This window comes from Ranitomeya imitator, chromosome 7 (assembly GCF_032444005.1).
Source record: "Ranitomeya imitator isolate aRanImi1 chromosome 7, aRanImi1.pri, whole genome shotgun sequence".
NCBI classification, from domain to species: Eukaryota; Metazoa; Chordata; class Amphibia; order Anura; family Dendrobatidae; genus Ranitomeya; species Ranitomeya imitator.
In genome coordinates this window covers 45,734,683-45,758,109 of record NC_091288.1, presented here as the reverse complement: position 1 = coordinate 45,758,109, position 23,427 = coordinate 45,734,683, and the positions used below count along the sequence as shown (strand labels likewise).

At 42.4% G+C, this 23,427-nt stretch overlaps 1 protein-coding gene across 1 annotated transcript; it reads left to right on the top strand.

The window, feature by feature from the left end:
- The first annotated feature begins 226 nt into the window (after positions 1-226).
- Positions 227-21,008, top strand: LOC138644604 (acetylcholine receptor subunit alpha-1-A-like). The gene is made up of 9 exons (XM_069733181.1): positions 227-348; positions 3,643-3,788; positions 4,504-4,548; positions 9,893-10,002; positions 10,351-10,546; positions 15,542-15,779; positions 17,565-17,788; positions 19,666-19,905; positions 20,340-21,008. Exons 1-9 carry the CDS (start codon positions 309-311, stop codon positions 20,469-20,471), a joined length of 1,371 nt encoding a protein of 456 aa, XP_069589282.1. The 5' UTR covers positions 227-308; the 3' UTR covers positions 20,472-21,008.
- Positions 21,009-23,427: the final 2,419 nt, after the last annotated feature.

Below are 23,427 nucleotides of genomic sequence, written 5' to 3'. Positions count from 1 at the left end.
CTGTATGTATCTACATCTGTGGTCTACTCTGCCAAAATGTCAGAGACATGAAAATAAACTTCAGATGATTAATGTCTTGCATGAAGTGGTTTAGCAATATTTCCAACCTAAATCATAATGTGGCTGTCATGTCACATACTGTGGAGTGCTTCCGAAATCCTCAGCTGTCTCGGAACAGGTGTAAAGTAACAATAGTCCAAGTAACATCATTCCTGATAGTTGGACGGGAAGGCGCAGAGTCCGCCTCTCCGAACGAGAGTTCCAGGCATGTAACCAGAGAGGAGTGAAGCTGGAAGAAGTGGAAGGAAATGGATTTCACCATCATACAATTTATTCTGCTCGTTACAGGTACTGCAAAATCTCCACATTTCATTATGATAAAGTAATATTATGTCTCTTATATACAGTTAAAGCTATCAAGGCTTCCAAGTATCGGTTGCATGTCCTCTCTGTTTACTTGGCAGTCCTTTCTTTAAATATTGACCCATAGATCTCAATTATGCCCTATTTTCAAATCACAATATTGCTTAAAAGCTCTCAAATTTTTTGCAGTTTTTCCACATATCGGTAATTCACACTTCTTCATTCTTGAAGTCAATAGTAGAAGTAACAATTATGACTATTAGTAAAGAATAATCATAATAAGGATAATCATTGTGTTAGTGGTTCTAAATTATATGACTGAAACGTTTCATTATTTGGAGCATTTATGAAACATTTTTCAAATTGTATTTATTTTTTATTTTATTTGGAGTCAAAGCATTCCACTGAGAATTTACAAGTTAGACTATAGAATAATTATAATAATTTGAGGTTTTAATGTATGTGGCCAATTTATTATATGTAATGTCCCTGCAGATCAGAGAGTCACATATGGTAAAATCCCAACATGCTTTATACTTGATTCAATCATCCTCATCAATTATTGCTAAATCTTGATAAAATGTATTTAATATGTTTGGCCGGCTCATTGCTCTTCACAGTAAATTCAGGATACAATGTACGAAGCCAATTCTCATCGATCAGTTATAGAGCTTTATTCCCTTGGGTCATCGAGTAGATCAGTCACCAGATATCCAAATACAAACTGCATACAATATGAAATAGATCTCTTTGTTCTGATGAGGCTGGAGTATTTACTTTGAAAATCCATGTCAAAATGACTGTATAATCCTGTTATAAAAACAAGAATTTTATTAGACTAGATACAACAGGACTTATAAAATGATCACTGAGGTTGAGTTTTTTGGCGCTGGGTATTTTTGCACAGCATCTTACAGTTCCAGCAAAGTGGATGGGGTTTTCAGAATCTCACACCCACTGTTTTTTTTATTTTTCTTACGCAGCGTGAACCTATCTGTGGTGCATGTTTCCTATCTGCAACATGTGAATTTCTCTTGCGGGTACGCTGAGTTTTATGTTCAAATTTTCCCCATAGAATTGGATTTTATTAAAGTCAAATACAGTCACTTAGCATTGTATGTTTTGGCCGTTTTCTCTTTCCTACTTGTGCTTCCACTGTTTTCATGCATCGAGGTGGGCTACGGTCCTTATTCTCGTTTCTGCTATCTACAGGGATCAATGTTATTATATTGTTTTGAGAAAAAAAATCAAAACTACAAAATCACTTTTTTTGGCAGCTGCAACATTGCGTTATAATGCAATAAGAGGAGATTGAAACATTGTATCTACCCCAAAATGGTATCAGTAAAAACATCAGATCAGGACGCAAAAAATGGAAACCGTCATAGGTCTCCAAAAATGGCAACAAACCCAATATTTAAAAAATAAAAATCCTTAATTAATAATAACTAAAAAAAAATTATACATGATTAATATCTGCATAGTCGTACTGATCTGGGGAATCATATTTCCAGCTCAGTTTTACTATATAATGAACAATGTAAAGAAGAAACTCAAAAAACAATTGTGGAGTTGGACCCTTTTTTTTTTTTTTTTTTTTTTTTTTGCAATTTCAGCACACTTGGATTTTTTTCCCCACTTTCCTGTACACTATGTGGTGTCATTCAAAAGTACAACTCGTCCTGCCAAAAAAAATGAGCCCTTATACAGCTATATTGATGGAAAAATAAAAAAACATGCTATGGATTTTGGAAGAAGATGAGGAAAAAAACAAAAGCACGAAAACAAAAATTCGCCATGAAGGGGTTAGTGGTAAGGAATGTGTTGGCTGATACACAATTGTGACTTTTCGTAACTTTTTACAAATCTATCTGGACGCCAGGGTTGTGTCGTGTGGAGCGTACAAGGAACCACTTGACGGGCAGCTGCAGGTGAATGCTCGGGATAGTTTTAGTCATCCGTCCTCACTTTGAAACACGAGTCGTTGGCTGGTTCTGCTATATGTAGAGTGATTGGGAAACATTCAGCAATGAGACAGTCCGAGTGCCGATCTCCTACTTGTGCAATGTTACACGTTTGGTCACACTGAGACCAATCTGTTGTGTTTTCCCGGATAGAACAATAAGGGGAACAATCTCCTTTCCTAAGAGAAGTGAATCTACAGATGGCTCCTTAGTGCTCTGTATATAGATGATCTCTGATGATCCACGTCTCCTCCATGGCACAGCTAATCCCATCTACACATGTGCATTGGACGCTCTATAATTGGCCTTGATTGCAGATGTTTCCAATAAATGCATTTTGTACTTAGTGGGGTCTGTCAGGCATTGCTGGTAACTGTTCTTCTACAGATTCAATCCTACGTTGCCTTAAAGTCTCCATACAAAAATAGATGAACGTCTGTCAAGCTCGCTAATTTTAGCAGGACAGGCCAACCATCCGATGTATACGGGGTCCTCGCCGCTCTCCCCCCACAGATGACATCAGAGGAGAGAAGGAGCAGTCACTTAGAATTTTAATTTCCGATAATTTTGTTTTCTGGGAGGATAATTTGCTGCCAGTTCGATGTAGCATAGCTTTCTCTATTCCCCCTGTTGAAAATTGACATTTCAGAACTGATTTTAATTATTTACTGTCTTTAGCTTCTGGCTTTTATTTGCACATTATATTGGAGTTTTGAACTGATATTTTTGCTTTAAAAGTATAACATTTTAATTGTATAAAACTTCCAGCTAAAAGAAGCTATGATTGCTCTAGTACAAAAGGTCTGAATATAAAATTAAAGGCCATGACTATTTTTTTTTTTTTGTACTAAGGTTGAAATATCAAACAGGCAGGTAGTTGCTAACAGGGGCAATTACCTGCCTATTCTACCAAGGGCCGGTTCGGCAATTCATCTGTCTCACGTCAATAGAGCAGATCTTCTTCCAGGCTGCTCTGTCGACAACACCTGACTGCTGACATCATGCTGATTCACAGCCGGCTCCCCGCAGTTAGGAAGCAGGGAGCCGGCTATCGATCAGCATGACATTGGAAGCCACGTCCCATCAACAGAACAGAGCGGAAGAGAAGCCGCTGCTCTGTCGACGTGATGTCAGTGGAATCCGCTGAGTCTCCAGCAGGAGCCGTCTGTGACCATTTCTGTGCCGGCAGAGGTCGGTGTCAGGTACAACAGGCAGGTAGTTAGAAACAATCTGCCTGTTAGTTCTTAGGCTCGTAGAAAAAAAATATAGTCCTGGATAAACCCTTTAATATTGCTATAACTTTCCTTCTGTGTAGCTGGAACCGTTCTCTCTTCAGAAGATGAATCTCGCCTTATTAAGGACTTGTTTCAAGACTACAACAGCGTTGTCCGTCCCGTAAAGAAGTTTAAGGATGCCGTTGTGGTGACTGTCGGTCTCCAGCTCATTCAGCTCATTGATGTGGTAGGAATATTTCTTTAAAAATACATTGGGTCAAAACAACTAGTCAGTGGTAAATGGTACAAAATAATAAAAGGTGGCTGTCTCTGGGGACTGTTTCTTCTTTACTTACATGCATTTATTGGGGGTTAAAACTCATTTTTCAATTGGGTTTAGTTAAAAATTTTACATTAATTAGATTTGACAGACTTCTTTTTTCCGCATATTCTAATGTGATGTGGTCTATGGTCATAAATCAACTAAAAGAAACTCAGAAAAAAAGATTGAAAAGAGTTACAAACTCCACATCAGACTGTCATAGCTGTGACAGATGGATTCTCAGTTAACTCATTCTGCAGCCAGCAATAATCAGCGTCATAAAGAGGCTATAGAATGCAAGCGGTTGCAACATTTTCAATGAAAATCAACAACAAAAATTATTTTTAGCACAAAATACATGAATATAAGTAAGAGAAGAAAATTTGTCCCGAAGGTGGACCACCCCTCCAAGCTTTTGGGCCCTAAAAAATAAACTATACCAGAGCTGTTTGTTTATATGACGGAGTGGCCTTCTTGGGCGCCAGGGTGAGAAAGCAATCTCTGCCCCACCTTCAGTTTTGCCCCATCTCTAGAGGATATTATTGTGGTAACCTCCAAGCTATTACTACATATAAAGGAATGAATGGAATCGATGTTTTATGTTCTCTTTATGTTTAATTTTCTGTTTTTTTATTTCAAGGATGAAGTCAATCAAATTGTGACCACAAACGTTCGCCTCAAACAGGTTTAACTTTTTAATATCTTTTACATTTGTGAATTTATAGTGTATTCTGTAAAATTTGGCAGAAAATAGTAGGTGTTACATCTCCTAATACATGATGTCTGATTTCTTCTATAAGCATCACCTCTTTTGTCCATTGGTCTAATATTTCCGTTCATCCCTATTCAACTGAATATATAATATAATATAATAGTTTCATCCCATGAAGTCATAACAAAAAATGTACAAGTAAAAAAAACCACAATTATGGAAAGACATTTAATGCATTGATTTTCAGTCATTATAGGGAATCTGTTAGCAAGATTTCTCCCCCAAAACTATATGTGCACATGGCTTTTTCAAAGACAAGTCCAGCAATACTTTTATATGGCCAGTGCGTTCCTCCATTACTGAGAAATCAGTATGCAAAATTAGGCTGAAGAGCTATCGTAGATCTGAAGCCTCAGTCACTCCAGCTCTATTCCCCGCCCACCCAGCGCTGCATCCTCCTGCATGACTGATGACTCCTTTGCCTGGACTTATACAGCATAAAGGATGTCTGTCAAGCAGAATTAGGTAGTGCTGGGCAGGCAGTAGAGCCGGAGTGACGCAAACTTCAGATCTACAATAGCTCTTCAGCTTAATTTGTATATCAATTGAAATGCTGAATTTTCCATAATGGAGGAACGGACTGTCCATGTAATGGTATCACTGGTCTTGTCTTTGAAAGAGCTGCTTACACAAATCTTACTGACAGATTAACTTTTCAGCAAGATTTATAAAAAATAATATACAAATTAGAATTTTCTCCGAAAGAAAGAAAACGACTACCTTGCAACTTGTTTTTGGCAGAAACTAACTACCGTATATACGTGTGCTGAAAACATCCCCCACCCCCCACATGAGTCACGGTACAGAAAGCCAGCAGGGGTGGGGGCCAGCGGTTTCCAGCACACATCATACTCACCTACCTGCGCACCTTCTGTGCTGGCACTGCATCTCGTTACAGCCACCGGCGTCTGCAGCTCTTCCTGCCGAATGATCACATGGTACCGCTCATTAAGGTAATGAATATGGACGCGTCTCCACTCCCATAGGCACATATTCCTTACCATAATGAATGATACCACGTGACCGCTGAGCACATGAAGAGCTGCTGGCAGGCACCGGTGGCCGGAACGAGATGCAGTGCCAGTACAGAGGGTGCGCAGGTAGGTGAGTATGATGTTTGTTTTTTTTCAATAGGAAACATGCACACAGGGATAGGGGATAAGGAGGCATGCATACAGGGATGGAACGGGGGAGGCATTCATACCAGGACAGGGAAGGGGGAGGCATGCATACAGGGACAGAACGGGGGAGGCATGCATACCAGGACAGGGAAGGGGAGGTATGCATAAAGGGACGGAATGGGGGAAGCATTCATACAGGGATAGGGAGGGGAGGCATTCATACAGGGGCAGGGAAGGGGGAGGCATTCATACAGGGGCAGGGAAGGGGGAGGCATTCATACAGGGAAGGATAGGCATGCATACAGGGACGGAACAGGAGAAACATGCATACAGGAATGGAACAGGGAAGGCATTCATACAGGGGCAGGGAAAGGGGAGGCATTCATACAGGGACAGGGAAGAGGAGGCATGCATACAGGGATGGAACGGGGAAACATGCATATAGGGGCAGGGAAGGGGGAGGCAATCGTACAGGGACAGGGAAAGGGGAGATATGCATACAGGGGCGGAATGGGGGAGGGATGCATACAGGGACAGGGAAGGGGGAGGCATGCATACAGGGATGGAACGGGGGAAACATGCTTACAGGGGCAGGGAAGGGGAAGGCATTCATACAGTGAAAGGGGAGATATGCATACAGGGGAGGAACGGGGGAGGGATGCATACAGGGAAGGGGGAGGCATGCATACAGGGACAGAACGTGAGAGGCACTCATACCAGGACAGGGAAGGGGGAGGCATGCATACAGGGACGGAACGTGAGAGGCACTCATACCAGGACAGAGATGGGGGAGGCATGCATACAGGGACGGAATGGGGGAGGGATGCATACAGGGAAGGGGGAGGCATGCATACAGGGACGGAACGTGAGAGGCACTCATACCAGGACAGGGAAGGGGGAGGCATGCATACAGGGACGGAACGTGAGAGGCACTCATACCAGGACAGGGAACCGGGAGGCATGCATACAGGGAAGGGGGAGGCATGCATACAGGGACAGAACGTGAGAGGCACTCATACCAGGACAGGGAAGGGGGAGGCATGCATACAGGGACGGAACGTGAGAGGCACTCATACCAGGACAGGGAAGGGGGAGGCATGCATACAGGGACGGAATGGGGGAGGGATGCATACAGGGAAGGGGGAGGCATGCATACAAGGACGGAACGTGAGAGGCACTCATACCAGGACAGGGAAAGGGGGAGGCATGCATACAGGGACGGAATGGGGAAGGCATGCATACAGGGATGGAACGGGGGAGGGATGCATACAGGGACGGAACGTGAGAGGCACTCATACCAGGACAGGGAAGGGGGAGGCATGCATACAGGGACGGAATGGGGGAGGCATGCATACAGGGATTGAACGGGGGAGGCATGCATACAGGGACGGAACGTGAGAGGCACTCATACCAGGACAGGGAAGGGGGAGGCATGCATACAGGGACGGAATGGGGGAGGCATGCATACAGGGATGGAACGGGGGAGGCATGCATACAGGGACGGAACGGCGGAGGCATGCATACAGGGACGGAACGGGGGAGGCATTCATACAGGGACAGGGAAGGGGGAGCCATGCATACAATGACAGGGACAGGGGAGGCATGCAGACAGGGACAAAGATTGGGAGGTATTCATACCAGCTCAGGGAAGGGGGAGCCATGCATAGCAGGACAGGGATGAGGGGACAATGCATACCCCGCTTATACTCGAGTCAATAAGTTTACCCAGTTTTCCATGGCAAAAGTAGGTGCCTTGGCTTCTACTCGGGTCGGCTTATACTTGAGTATATACGGTAATTTTAAAGGCTATGGACACCTTTAACATGGAATTTTTTTTACATATGTTAGTGGTTACCTACATTTCAATCCTTCATTCATTTTCAGATGCCCTGATGTGCAGTTTGCAGCTTGATCCACGTTTCCATTTTTTTTTTTAATGAGGGATTGTTCCTCTCAGTAATACAGTCTTGGATACAAGCTCTTTTTGTATTCTGAGTTCTGTTATCTTCACTTGCTTTCATACAGTTAGGGCCAGAAATATTTGGACAGTGACACAAGTTTTGTTATTTTAGCTGTTTACAAAAACATGTTCAGAAATACAATTATATATATAATATGGGCTGAAAGTGCACACTCCCAGCTGCAATATGATAGTTTCCACATCCAAATCGGAGAAAGGGTTTAGGAATCATAGCTCTGTAATGCATAGCGTCCTCTTTTTCAAGGGACCAAAAGTAATTGGACAATGGACTCTAAAGGCTGCAATTAACTCTGAAGGCGTCTCCCTCGTTAACCTGTAATCAATGAAGTAGTTAAAAGGTCAGGGGTGGATTCCAGGTGTGTGGTTTTGCATTTGGAAGCTGTTGCTGTGAGCAGACAACATGCGGTCAAAGGAACTCTCAATTGAGGTGAAGCAGAACATCCTGAGGCTGAAAAAAAAGAAAAAATCCATCAGAGAGATAGCAGACATGCTTGGAGTAGCAAAATCAACAGTTGGGTACATTCTGAGAAAAAAGGAATTGACTGGTGAGCTTGGGAACTCAAAAAGGCCTGGGCGTCCACGGATGACAACAGTGGTGGATGATCGCCGCATACTTAATTTGGTGAAGAACAACCCGTTCACAACATCAACTGAAGTCCAGAACACTCTCAGTGAAGTAGGTGTATCTGTCTCTAAGTCAACAGTAAAGAGAAGACTCCATGACAGTAAATACAAAGGGTTCACATCTAGATGCAAACCATTCATCAATACCAAAAATAGACAGGCCAGAGTTAAATTTGCAGAAAAACACCTCAAGAAGCCAGCTCAGTTCTGGAAAAGTATTCTATGGACAGATGAGACAAAGATCAACCTGTACCAGAATGATGGGAAGAAAAAAGTTTGGAGAAGAAAGGGAACGGCACATGATCCAAGGCACACCACATCCTCTGTAAAACATGGTGGAGGCAACGTGATGGCATGGGCATGCATGGCTTTCAATGGCACTGGGTCACTTGTGTTTATTGATGACATAAGAGCAGACAAGAGTAGCCGGATGAATTCTGAAGTGTACCGGGATATACTTTCAGCCCAGATTCAGCCAAATGCTGCAAAGTTGATTGGACGGCGCTTCATAGTACAGATGGACAATGACCCCAAGCATACAGCCAAAGCTACCCAGGAGTTCATGAGTGCCAAAAAGTGGAACATTCTGCAATGGCCAAGTCAATCTCCAGATCTAAACCCAATTGAGCATGCATTTCACTTGCTCAAATCCAGACTTAAGACGGAAAGACCCACAAACAAGCAAGACCTGAAGGCTGCGGCTGTAAAGGCCTGGCAAAGCATTAAGAAGGAGGAAACCCAGCGTTTGGTGATGTCCATGGGTTCCAGACTTAAGGCAGTGATTGCCTCCAAAGGATTTGCAACAAAATATTGAAAATAAAAATATTTTGTTTTGGTTATGTTTATTTGTCCAATTACTTTTGACCTCCTAAAATGTGGAGTGTTTGTAAAGAAATGTGTACAATTCCTACATTTTCTATCAGATATTTTTGTTCAACCCTTCAAATTAAACGTTACAATCTGCACTTGAATTCTGTTGTAGAGGTTTCATTTCAAATCCAATGTGGTGGCATGCAGAGCCCAAATCGCGAAAATTGTGTCACTGTCCAAATATTTCGGGCCCTAACTGTATATCAGCCCAGCTTTAATACTGTTTTTATCTCTTCTTTATATATTTTCCTCTTTTTCTACAGCCTGTTTTCTCTACTTTCCAGAAAATGTAAGATATTTCATCCTCTCGCTACTGTACAATGTGTGTACAAAACCCTACCTTCTGTGATCTCTAACACTGAGAACAGAGATTATTATATATTTTTTTGTAGATCACTCATGTAGATAAAAAATGTACAGACAATCTAAAGAAGGAAGATGGTAGAAAATTCATGTGGTCTCAAACAAAAGACTCAGAGCAAATAAGTAAAACTTAATATGCAGCCTCCAACTTATTAGAAACACCAATAGGGGTCATTCTGGTGCCAAGACAAAAAAAATTAGGACAGAATCATCAAATATATTTGTAAATCATAAATAAACCTGCCTGCAAATTGGTTTGATGATTTTATATCTTTTTGGTGGTCTTTGTTTCTTTTAGCAATGGATAGACGTTAATTTAAAATGGGACCCATCGAGTTATGGAGGAATAGAGAAAATCCGCATTCCCTCTGGTGGTATTTGGCGACCTGATTTAGTCCTGTACAACAAGTACGTTTTTCTTTTATCTTTTGCATGTACAGTATATATATAGTTCTAGAGCTGCTTGTCAGTGTTCTCTGGTTTATGGAAAGAGACTCTGATCAAGAAATTCATAATACAGTACGTCCACATAATAGAGCAAGCATAAGCACATGGTGCAGGGGCGGACATGCCATGGGGGCAACCTGTGCACCTAAGAAGTAAGGGGGCCATTACCACCTCCAAAGCAGCAAGTAGCTTCTATCACAGACACATAAAGAGGAACGTTATGATGAGCCTATTTAACTGTAAACGGCCCATAAAGTGTTCTTGCCTATCTGGGTCTCCGGCCCTGACATGGTGTTATCTCTTTTACAGTGCAAACGGTGACTTTGCAATTGTTCAAGAAACTAAGGCCCTTGTGGATTACAATGGAAAAATAGTATGGAATCCACCAGCCATCTTCAAGAGTTACTGTGAAATGATAGTCACGTATTTTCCCTTTGATCAGCAGAACTGCAGCATGAAGCTGGGGACTTGGACTTATGATGGGTCAGTGGTTGTTATAAATCCGGTAAGGAGTCAAAGTTAATTAGGTTGTAGTGTTAAAGCGGGGAAGACTTTGCGGTCCACATGCTTTATTCAAGCCGTATAGATAGTGGCGTAACTAGAATTCGATGGGTCTCGGTGAGAAATTTAGTTGTGAACTCCCACCCTTCCCTTATGTTGGTCACATGTATGGACCCTTGTAGCATTCTAAATCCTATAAGGACATACATGTTGTCCCCCCCCTCCTTCATTATTTAGTAGTGTTCCCCATCTGAACTAATGTTCCCCTTCCTGGGCTCCTTCCAGGTATATATATCCCCTATCCTGATATATATATATATATATATATATATATATATATATATATATATATATATATATATACATATATACATTGTATATATATATATATATATATATATATATATATATATATATATATATATATATATCCCATACTGGTATATATGACCCTCATCCTGATATATCTGTCCCTTTTCCTGGTATATATGTTCCCATCTGAGCTCAACCTGGTATTTACATCCCCTATCTGACCCCATCCTGGTATATACAGTGGGAAAAATAAGTATTTAATACACTGTCGATTTTGCGAGTTTTCCCACCTACAAAGAATGGAGAGGTCTGCAATTTTATCTTAGGTACACTTCAGCTGTGAGAGACAGAATCTTAAAAAAATATCCAGAAAATCACATTGTATGAGTTTTACATAAGTAATTTGCATTTTATTGCATGAAATAAGTATTTGATGTCATAGAACAACAGAACTTAATATTTGGTACAGAAACCATTCTTTGCAAGTACAGAGGTCAGACGTTTCCTGTAGTTCTTGATCAAGTTTGCACACACTGCAGCCGGGATTTTGGCCTACTGCTCCATACAGATCTTCTCCAGATCTTTCAGGTTTGGGGACTGTCGCTGGGCAACATTGAGTTTCATCTAAAGATTTTCTATTGAGTTCAAGTCTGGAGACTGGCTAGGCCACTCTAGGACCTTGCAATACTTCTTACGGAGCCACTCCTTAGTTGGCCTGGCTGTTTGTTTTGGGTCAGTGTTATGCTGGAAGACCCAGCCACAACCCATCTTCAATGCTCTTACTGAGGGAAGGAGGTTGTTAAACAAAATCTTGCGATACATAACCTCATCAATCCTCCTTTCAATACGGTGCAGTCATCCTGTCCCCTTTGCAGAAAAGCACCTCCAAAGTATGATGTTTCCCCCACCATGCTTCATGGTTGGGACACTGTTCTTTGGCTTGTGCTCATCATTCTACCTTAAAACACGGCAAGTGGAGTTGATACCAAAAAGTTCTATTTTGGTCTCACCTGGCTACATAACTTTCTCCCATGCCTCATCTGGATCATCCAGATGGTCATTGGCAAACTTCAAACGGACCCGGACATGTGCTGGCATGAGCAGGGATACCTTGCGTGCTCTGCAGGATTTTAATCCACGAAGGCGTAGTGTGTTACTAATGGTAATTTTTGAGGCTGTGGTCCCAGCTCTCTTCAAGTCATTGACCAGGTCCTCCCATCTAGTTCTGGGCTTATTCCTGACCTTTCTCAGAATCATCCTTACTCCACAAGGTGAGACATTGCATGGAACCCCCAACCGAGGATGATTGACAGTCATCTTGTGTTTCTTCCATTCTCTAATAATTGAGCCAGGGGTTGTTGCCTTCTCACCAGGCTGCTTGCCTATTGTCCTGTAGCCCATCCCAGCCTTATGAAGGTCTACAGATTTTTCCCTGCTGTCCTTAGACAGCCCTTTGGTCGTGGCGATGGTGGAGAGGTTGGAGTGTGATTAATTGAGTGTGTGGGGAGGTGTCTTTTAAACAGGTAACAAGTTCAAACAGTGGCGATTAATACAGGTAATGAGTGCAGAGTAGTAGGGCTTTTAAAAAAAAAAACTAAAAGGTCTGTGAGATCCAGAATTCTTGCTGGTTGGTAGGTGATCAAATACTTATTTCATGGAATAAAATGCAAATTAATTATGTAAAAATCATATAATGTGATTTTCTGGTTCTTATTTTTAGATTCTGTCTCTCACAGTTGAAGTGTACTTACAATAAAAACTACAGACCTCTCCATTATTTGTAGGTGGGAAAACTTGCAAAATCGGTGGCAGTGTATCAAATACTTATTTTTCTCACTGTATGCCCTGTATCTGGGCCAATCTTGGTATATATGCCCCCAAACCTGGTATACATATCTCCCATCCTGGTATACGTTACCCATCCTGGTATATTTCTACCACTGTTCTTTAACATACAAATAATCTATTCACCTATCCTCCACTTCCCCGCTGTGCAGCATCCTCTTCTAAAGCCGGCAGTTGACATCTGCGTGCAAGCGACAGGCAGCGTATGATGTCATTGCCATGCACAGCCTGTGCAGCCTGTGCCTGGCTTGCTGACTTCAGCTGCTGTCCTCTGATTGGCCCATCAGGTCTCTGCGCCTCAATACACTTCAACTAAATGTGCATTCTCAGATGGACATCCAGCTGAAGTACGCTCTGGTATCAGCGGGCCTCCCTCCCGCTCTGTTGCGACCTCTGCAATCGCGATCATTACATCCCTGTGTGCATACATACATACATACACTGCTCAAAAAAATAAAGGGAACACTTAAACATTAGACTATAACTCCAAGTAAATCAAACTTCTGTGAAATCAAACTGTCCACTTAGGAAGCAACACTGTTTGACAATCAATTTCACATACTGTTGTGCAAATGGAATAGACAACAGATGGAAATTATTGGCAATTATCAGGACACCCTCAATAAAGCAGTGGTTCTGCAGGTGGGGACCACAGACCACATCTCAGTCGCAATGCTGTGTGGCTGATGGTTTGGTCACTTTTGAATCTTGGTTGTGCTTTCACACTTGTGGTAGCATGAGATGGACTCTACAACTCACACAAGTGGCTCAGGTAGTGCAGCTCATCCAGGATGGCACATCAATGTGAGCTGTGGCAAGAAGGTTTGCTGTGTCTATCAGCGTAGTGTCCAGAGGCTGGAGGCACTACCAGGAGACAGGCAAGTACACCAGGAGATGTGGAGGGAGCCGTAGGAGGGCAACAACCCAGCAGCAGGACCGCTACCCCAGCCTTTGTGCAAGGAGGAACAGGAAGGAGCACTGCCAGAGCCCTGCAAAATGACCTCCAGCAGGCCACAAATGTGCATGTGTCTGCACAAACGGTTAGAAACCGACTCCATGAGGATGGTCTGAGTGCCCGACGTCCACAGATTGGGGTGGTGCTCACAGCCCAACACCGTGCAGGATGCTTGGCATTTGCCACAGAACACCAGGATTGGCAAACTCGCCACTGGCGCCCTGTGCTCTTCACAGATTAAAGTAGGTTCACACTGAGCACATGTGACAGATGTGACAGAGTCTGGAGATGCCGTGGAGAGCGATCTGCTGCCTGCAACATCCTGCAGCATGACCGGTTTGGCAGTGGCTCAGTAATGGTGTGGGGTGGCTTTTCTTTGGAGGGCCGCACAGCCCTCCATGTGCTCGCCAGAGGTAGCCTGACTGCCATTAGGTAACGAGATGAGATCCTCAGAACCCTTGTGAGACCATATGCTGGTGCAGTTGGCCCTGGATTCCTCCTACTGCAGGACAATGCCAGACCTCATGTGGCTGGACTGTGTCAGCAGTTCCAGCAAGATGAAGGCATTGAAGCTATGGACTGGCCCTCCCGTTCCCCAGACCTGAATCCGATTGAACACATCTGGGACATCATGCCTCGCACATCCACCAACGTCACGTTGCACCACAGACTGTCCAGGAGTTGGAGGATGCTTTAGTCCAGATCTGGGAGGAGATCCCTCAAGAGACCATCCGCCGCCTCATCAGGAGCATGCCCAGGTGTTGTAGGGAGGTCATACAGGCACATGGAGGCCACACACACTACTGAGCATCATTTCCTCATCTTGAGGCATTTCCACTGAAGTTGGATCAGCCTGTAACTTCATTTTCCACTTTTATTTTGAGCATCATTCCAACTCCAGACGTACGTGGGATATTACTTGTGATTTATGTTGATAATTTTTAGGTTTTATTGCTCTCAACACATTCCTTTATTTTTTGAGCAGTGTATATACACTATATTGAAAAAAGTATTGGGACACCTGCACATTACACCTACAGAAGCTTTTATGATCGCCCATTCTACAACCATAATATGGAATAGGTTCCCCTTTTGCTGCTATAACTGCTTCCACAATTCTGAGAAGACTATTTATAAGGTTTTGGATGTGTCTTTGGGAATTTTTTGCATATTTATTCAAAAAAGCATTTGTGAGATCAGACATTGATGTTAGATGAGGCGACTTGTATACTAATCTCCATTCTAGTGCATCATAAGTTGTTTGGTGTGAAATAGCTTGACCGGCCACATAGAGTCCTGACCTCAACCCCATCCAAATCCCCCAACCATGTCTTTATGGACAGAAACAGAAACAAGGCCCTCTCCAAACTGGAAACTTGAAAGCTACAAAAGTCGAAAATGTGTTGTATACTGAATCATTAAGATTTCACTTCACTGGAACTAAGTGTTCGAGATTGATTTCCGAAAAGCAAACCCATAGTATTCTTCCTCCTCTACCAAACTTTACAGTTGGCACAATGCAGACAGGTGGGTAACTTTTGCTTGACATTCCCCAAACCCAGACTTGTCCATCAGATGCCAGACAGGACATGTTACCACTGCTCCAGAGTTCAGCGACAGAGTGCTTTTACCTACTCCATCTGAAGCTAGTCAACGTGCTTGGTGATGTAAGGCTTGCACGCAGCTGCTCGGCCATGGAAACCCATGCCATGAAGCTCTGGTGCACAGTTTTTGAGCTCATGTTAATTGCAGAAGAGGTTTGATATAGTATGTACAGTATATATATGGCCATGGAATAGTGAGTATCTTATTCATATAAAGTTGTTAATTTTTAATAATGTATTTGGAATGTATTAAATGAATTGTATCTACATTTACCTCTTTTAGGAGAGCAACCGTCCTGATTTGAGCAGCTTCATGGAGAGCGGAGAATGGTTCATGAAGGATTACCAGTGCTGGAAGCATTTTGTGTTCTACGATTGTTGCCCTGATAAACCATATCTGGACATCACTTATCATTTCCTTTTGCAGCGCCTTCCACTTTACTTCATCGTCAATGTCATCATTCCATGCCTGCTCTTCTCCTTTCTGACCGGTTTAGTGTTTTATTTGCCGACAGGCTCATGTACGTAGACTATGACTTGATGTCACTAGGCAAGACTCTTCATAGGATTCCCATTCTCCTAATATGAGTGGGTCTCAGAGGTGGCATCACAATCTGTCAGACGTTATGACTAGAGATGTGCAAATTGTTTCCCAGGACCCTGATCCAGCGACAGCATCAGTTGTCCATGGCCACCAGAAAAGAGCTCTGCGAACTGCCTACTACCTGGTGGCATCCTAGTCATTAAATAGTGTGCGCGTCACATCAAAATGATGGCGTGATAACATGTCACAAGCAAAAGAGGGGCCAAGGATGCCGGCAGCTAGGTGATGGCTCACTGGGCTTGTGTCCAGTGGCCACCGAATACTGATGGTCCTGTGAATGAATTTGCTCATGTCTAATTATGACATACCGTATATACTCGAGTATAAGCTGACCCGAGTAAAAGCCGACCCCCCTAATTTTGCCACAAAAAAACTGGGAAAACTTAATGACTCGAGTATAAGCCTAGGGTGGAAAATGCAGCAGCTACTGGTAAATTTCAAAAATAAAAATAGATACCAATAAAAGTAAGATTAATTGAGACATCAGTAGTTTAAGTGTTTTTGAATATCCATATTGAATCAGGTGCCCCATATAATGCTCCATACAGTTTATGATGGGCTCCATAAGATGCTCCATATTAAAATATGCCCCATATAATGCTGCATAAATGTTGATTATGACCCCATAAGATGCTCCATACAGACATTTGCCCCATATAATGCTCCACAAATGTGGATTATGGCCTCATAAGATGCTCCATACAGATAATTGCCCCATACAATGCTGCACATGGCCCCATAAGATGCTCCATACAGATATTTGCCCCATATCATGCTGCACATGGCCGAATAAGATGCCCCATACAGATATTTGCCCCCATATCATGCTGCACATGGCCAGATAAGATGCCCCATACAGACATTTGCCCCCATATCATGCTGCACATGGCCGGATAAGATGCCCCATACAGATATTTGCCCCAATATAATGTTGCACATGGCCACATAAGATGCCCCATACAGATAACTGCCCCATATGCTGTTGCTGCGATTAAAAAAATTACAAACTCACCTCTCCGGCCCCCGGAACTTGCTATGCTCACCTTTCCCGTTCCACCGCTGACTGCCGCTGTGTCTTCCCATCCTCTGCGCCGACGTTCAGGCAGAGGGCGGTGCGCACTAATCGCGTCACTGCGCCCTCTGACCTGAGCGTCACTGTAGAGGGGACTCAGAAGACACAGCGGCGCAGACGGTGGCACGAGGAGCAGGTGAGTATCGCTCACTGCCCCGGTCATACTTACCTGCTCCTGGCGCTGTCGCTGCTCGTCTGTTCCCCGGCGCTGCATCTTCTTCCTGTATTGAGCGGTCACAGTTACCGCTCATTACAGTAATGAATATGCGGCTCCACCTCTATGGGAGGTGGAGCCGCATATGCATTACTGTAATGAGCGGTACCATGTGACTGCTCACTACAGGAAGAAGCTGCAGCGCTGGAAGAAGCAGGGACGTGCAGGGACTGCGCCAGGAGTAGGTGAGTATAATTAGATAGCCCCCGCTCCCCCTCCCCTGGATATGACTCGAGTATAATCCGAGAGGGGGGACTTTCTGCCCAAAAAAGTGGGCTGAAAATCTCAGCTTATACTCGAGTATATACGGTATGTAGTACCAAAGATGTCTTCTGTGTGAAATCACCCTTTAATTCTAGAATTACTCCATATCTATTTTTTATAAGTTACTTCTTAAATCTGTCCTTCATTGACAGGTGAGAAGATAACGCTGAGTGTCTCTGTCCTGCTGTCCCTCACCGTGTTTCTTTTGGTTATTGTGGAATTGATTCCATCAACTTCTAGCGCCGTGCCGCTGATCGGAAAATACATGTTATTCACCATGCTGTTTGTCATCGCTTCCATTGTCATCACAGTCATTGTAATCAATTTACATTTCCGTACCCCAAGTACTCATATTATGCCTGAATGGTTGAGGAAGGTGAGTTGCAAAACATCATACCTATTACAGAACAGAAAATCACCCTTAAAGGGGTTCTACTAGATTTGTAAGCTATCCCCAGTCCATGAGATAGGACTTATTATGTGCAAACTCTAGGACTTACAATTATCCTGAAAACATGCCCCTGCAGATCCACATCTGAATGGAGCGAAAGTCAAGCATGCACGACTCTTCTATATCGCAGGGGTGTTGAGAGGGTCCTAAACGATCAGGGGCCCAAGCCCCAAAGTGCATGCCTCCTCATGCTACATCCCCCCGAAATTCAAAAGAATATATGTACATATGTAATTATAGTATACCACTGTTGCTAACCTAAAATACATTATGCAAAGACCAATATTATCAAAATTACCATTATAAAAGGCCAAAATAATACGGCTACTCAATGCTCACTACCATCACCACCACACAGCGAATACATATATAATATGACCATTACCTCTACATAACAAAGCACTCTATACAAAGACCAATGATGCCACCATAAACCTGCTATATAATGACTGGAATAAATTAAGCGGTTACTAAATTCCTCCAAAAAATTAGTGTCCCATAGAAAGTATTAATGCCCCTAATGAGCTACCTAGAAAGTTATAAGACCCCGTATGCTCCTTTTCAATGTTATAATATCTCAAGTGCTCCCCTCCAGCAACAAACACTTTAAGTTGGCAGTCAAGGGTAACAATGCCCACCCTTAAAAATATAATAGTGCCATATGAGTGCCCCAATCAAAACTAATTATGTCCTCTAAGTGCCCCCACAGCTCTGTTTATACAGTATGATGGCCCCTAAAGCCCTTTATTCTACATCGAGGGCCCCAGAGCTCCCTATATATAGTAAAATGACTACAGAGCCCCTCCATATACAATATGATATACACACAGCTCTCTCTATATAGTATGATATCCCCACAGCCCATTTATATATATATATATATATAGTGAGGCCCTACAGTTTCCTATATATAGCATGATGGTGCCCACAGATCTTTACATATAGGATGATGTCTCCACAACCCAACAGATATAGTATGGTGGTCCCCACAACTCACTATTTATGGTATTATGTCCCCTAGAGCACACAATGTATAGTATCATGTCTCTTCAGCCTCTTATATGGAATATGATAACCCCACAGCCCCCTTATGATGGTCCCCTCAGTTACTCTATATATAGTATAGGAGGCCCCCACTGCCCCATACATATAGGATGACAGCCCAATTTCTCCACATATATGGTGGCACACTAAAGTTTGGTCCCCCTTGGTCATAATGACTGTTATTGTGAAAAGTAAAGCAAGTTGAAGATGAAATGATCTCTGAAAGTCCTAAAGTTAAAGATGACACATTTCCTTTGTATTTTACGGGAAAAAATATATATTGTATACTTGGCTCCCAGTTCAGTCATATAAATGATTTTAGGTAAGGGGGAGTTAATATTTCTGGTACTACAGCACCCGAATCATAAGGAATAGTGTAAGCCCTACTAATATAAGGTATGGGATGGTGCACTGAACCGTTCAGCTATGATAAGGTGGCACCAAGTTTCAACAGTCATTTTGTGCCAATCAGCTACTTTTCATTGTTAAACTCCCATGTCCTGCACGAATGATCTCAACCTGAATCTTCGTAATTTTTAATGGTCACCTTGAAAGCTCCTTGAAAGCCATCCAGGTACATGTGATTAATAGTTAATATCACTTTAACTGATCATATTTTTTTCTGGAATTAATGTATCAGCATCAACATTCTCTCTTTATATTGTAAGTTCCTCCTAGTCCTGAATGTACACTCCGTTAATTAATGGACACCCACGCGCACACATTCATGACATGCTGTCATATGTTCCCTTCATCAGGTTGTCATTGAAACTATTCCCAACATGATGTTCTTTTCTACAATGAAACGACCTTCACAAGGCAAAAAAGGAAATAAGATTTTCACTGAAGACATTGATATTTCGGATATCTCCGGAAAGCTGGGTCCTGTCGCTGACACCTACAAGTCACCGATCTTAAAGAACCCTGATGTGAAGAACGCCATAGAAGGGGTTAAATATATTGCAGAATCTATTAATTCAGACCAAGAATCCAATAAGGTAAAAGAAGCTCAAATCCATGATATATCCATTAAAAAAAAACAAACAAACAAACATAATTTGTGTTGAAGTGCTAATTATTATTATTATTTTTTTTTTTCAATATATCTTCATAGCATTTGGGGCTTATTTTTATGATGAAAACCAACAAATCCTCTGTATAAAGATTTAATAGTTAACATATCTGCAGCCACTATTTTTCACTTTGGAGAAGGTTATAAAAAAGCTTGATAAGTAATAATAGGCAGAGTATCCCCCAACGTCAAGAGTCCCTAAAGTGGCCTCCGTGCAATCCCATAGGATTTAACTGTATCGGTGTAATGTGGACGGACACTCACCTAGGGGGTCCATGTGGGCGCAGGTTGGCTTCCTTCCCTGGTAGCCGTGCTCCTGCACTGACCGAAGTCTACAATAATTTATTCTTGTACCTACAGGCTTCAGAAGAATGGATATTCTCCGCAATGGTGATTGATCACATTCTCCTAGCAGTCTTCATGTTAGTCTGTATAATTGGGACAGTGGCTATTTTTGCTGGACGGCTCATTGAGCTACATATGCAGGGCTAGGTTGCTACGAGTTGATCTTCTGAAGCCGTGAAGCTCTGGACCTGGATGAAGACTCATAATAATCATCACGATCAAGTGATATACAAGGAAACTCTCTGTAAATATTAAGGTCGCTGCCCATATTGATCATTAGAAATGTATTCCTGATTTTTCGCAAAACAAAAAAATTAAAAAAGTCTGATTAGGAAAATGTTTTATTCCTCTTGTGGTACCCTCAAAGCAAATAACAATTATTGCCCATTCTCGTTTTATAGAGTAGTTTGCATTTTATTACAGTTGTGATTAAACTCCAGTCGACACAATTGTTTCTTGTGGAAAAAAACGTCATATTCTTGATGCATATTAACCGTAGTCTTGAAATTATTATTATTTGTTTTAATAAAGTATTATGCATTTTTTTTATTCTATTTTTTGAGTGTACAAAATACAGAGTGGAGGAGAATAAAGCGCCTAAATAGCTAAAATTACAACATGTAATCAATGGAGTAAAGAGAATATAGCAGAATAAAGTGAGGACTAAGGTCCCAATTCATCGTTGCCTTTGAGCCTGTTTTTTTGTCTAGTTATGCACCTTTTTTTTTGTTTGCAAATAATTCATTATTCTATTTGCACCTTTTTTTAAGTCCATTTCATATGTACTCGCCTGTTTGTTTGTTTTTCCTGCTTTCTTGGTGAAGTTTGGCAGTTTCAGGCATTTTCAGCTGATTCATCAATTGTGGCTTTTTAAAATGTCACAAAATTTTGTGCAATTTCCCTCCAGTCCTCACCTGGTATATTTTCAAGTATACAATTTTTTCAACTTTTGGTAAAAAAATAAAAAATCAGGACAGGGAAAAAAAAGACCATTTTTGACTCTCAGCCAAAATCGTGAATCGAGTGTGCCATTTTGATTACCGTATATACTCGAGTATAAGCCGACCCGAGTATAAGCCGACCCCCCCTAATTTTGCCACAAAAAAACTGGGAAAACTTATTGACTCGAGTATAAGCCTAGGGTAGGAAATGCAGCAGCTACTGGTGAATTTCAAAAATAACAATAGATGCTCCATACCGTTCATTATTGCCCCATAAGATGCTCTGCACCGTTCATTATTGCCCCATAAGATGCTCCATATAAAGCTGTGCCGTATATAATGCTCCATACCGTTGATTATTGCCTCATAGATGATCCATATATAGCTGTGCCATATAGAATGCTCTGCACCGTTCATTATGGCCCCATAGATGCTCCATATAAAACTGTGCCATATAGAATGCTCTGCACCGTTCATTATGGCCCCATAGATGCTCCATAGAAAGCTGTGCCACATATAATGCTCTGCACTGTTCATTATGGCCCCATAGATGCTCCTTATAAAGCTGTGCCACATATAATGCTCTGCACTGTTCATTATGGCCCCATAGATGCTCCACATAAATCTGGGCCATATAGAATGCTCTGCACCGTTCATTATGGCCCCATAGATGCTCCATATAAAACTGTGCCATATAGAATGCTCTGCACCGTTCATTATGGCCCCATAGATGCTCCATAGAAAGCTGTGCCACATATAATGCTCTGCACTGTTCATTATGGCCCCATAGATGCTCCTTATAAAGCTGTGCCACATATAATGCTCTGCACTGTTCATTATGGCCCCATAGATGCTCCTTATAAAGCTGTGCCACATATAATGCTCTGCACTGTTCATTATGGCCCCATAGATGCTCCTTATAAAGCTGGGCCATATAGAATGCTCTGCACCGTTCATTATTGCCCCATAGATCCTCCTTATAAAGCTGTGCCATATATGCTCTGTACCGTTCATTAAAGCTGTGCAATATATAATGCTGCTGCTGCAATAAAAAAAAAAAATCACATACTCCCCTCTCTTGCTGCCCGCAGCTCCTCAGCGTCCCGTCTCTCCGCACTGACTGTTCAGGCAGAGGGCGGCGCGCAGATTAGTACGTCATTGCGCCCTCTGACCTGAACAGTCAGAGCAAGAGGACGGGAAGATGGAACGGCGCCCAGCGGGTGGAACGTGGACAGGTAAATATGTAATACTCACCTGCTCCCGGCGTCCCTGGCTCCTTATCCCGGATAGATGGTCTCCGGGTGCCACAGCCTCTTCCTCTGTCAGCGGTCACTGGCACCACTCATTAGAGAAATGAATATGCGGCTCCACCCCTATGGGAGTGGAGTCCATATTCATTACTTTAATGAACGGTCCCACGTGACCGCTTAACAGGGGAAGAGCTGCGGCACCCGAAGACCATGGGACAGGCAGGGGGAGCGCCAGGAGCCCTGGAAGCAGGTAAGTATATGACAGTCCTCTCCCCCTCACCCGCCGACCGTGACTCGAGTATAATCCGAGAGGGGCACTTTCAGCCCAAAAATTTGGGCTGAAAATCTCGGCTTATACTCGAGTATATACAGTAATTTGCTGTCAGAAACAGCAACTAATACCACATGACAAAAAAAAAAAGAGTGACTTAAAAAAAAAAAAACAAACCTGAAAATGATGAATCAGAGCAATAAGATCCAATTAATTATTGCACTTGCACTTTTTTTGTCTAATTTTTGGTGGTTTTAGCCTGTTTTTCATTTGCACCTTTTTCAAAGTCTATTTTAGGTATCACCTTTTTTTTTTTTAAATCATTGTGGATGGGATTTGGAATTTTTAGCTGATTCATCAATTTGCTAAATTTTTGTACAGATGCACTCCAGTCCTTCCCTGAAGGATTGCAAATTTTAGCAGAGCATTTGATTTTTTTAACTAAAAAGTTGCAAAAATAAAAAAAAATTGTGGCTGCTTCACACTCACTTCATTCGGACGTAACTGACTTTTGGAGGCAGCAGAAACTCTCACTTCTTCCGGGTGTCAGTTTTGTTTGCAGGAAGTGACAGTGAAAAAATGCTAATTGGCTGCAGTGGTCGCATGACATAATTCATGTGAGCCCTGGGAATGCCAGCACC

Excerpts from the sequence above, each read along its gene's own strand:
- LOC138644604 (XM_069733181.1), top strand. The coding sequence starts at position 309 with ATGGATTTCACCATCATACAATTTATTCTGCTCGTTACAG. Across the intron at positions 3,789-4,503 it reads TCATTCAGCTCATTGATGTG|GATGAAGTCAATCAAATTGT; the intron begins GTAGGAATATTT and ends TTTTATTTCAAG. Across the intron at positions 15,780-17,564 it reads TTATTTGCCGACAGGCTCAT|GTGAGAAGATAACGCTGAGT; the intron begins GTACGTAGACTA and ends CTTCATTGACAG.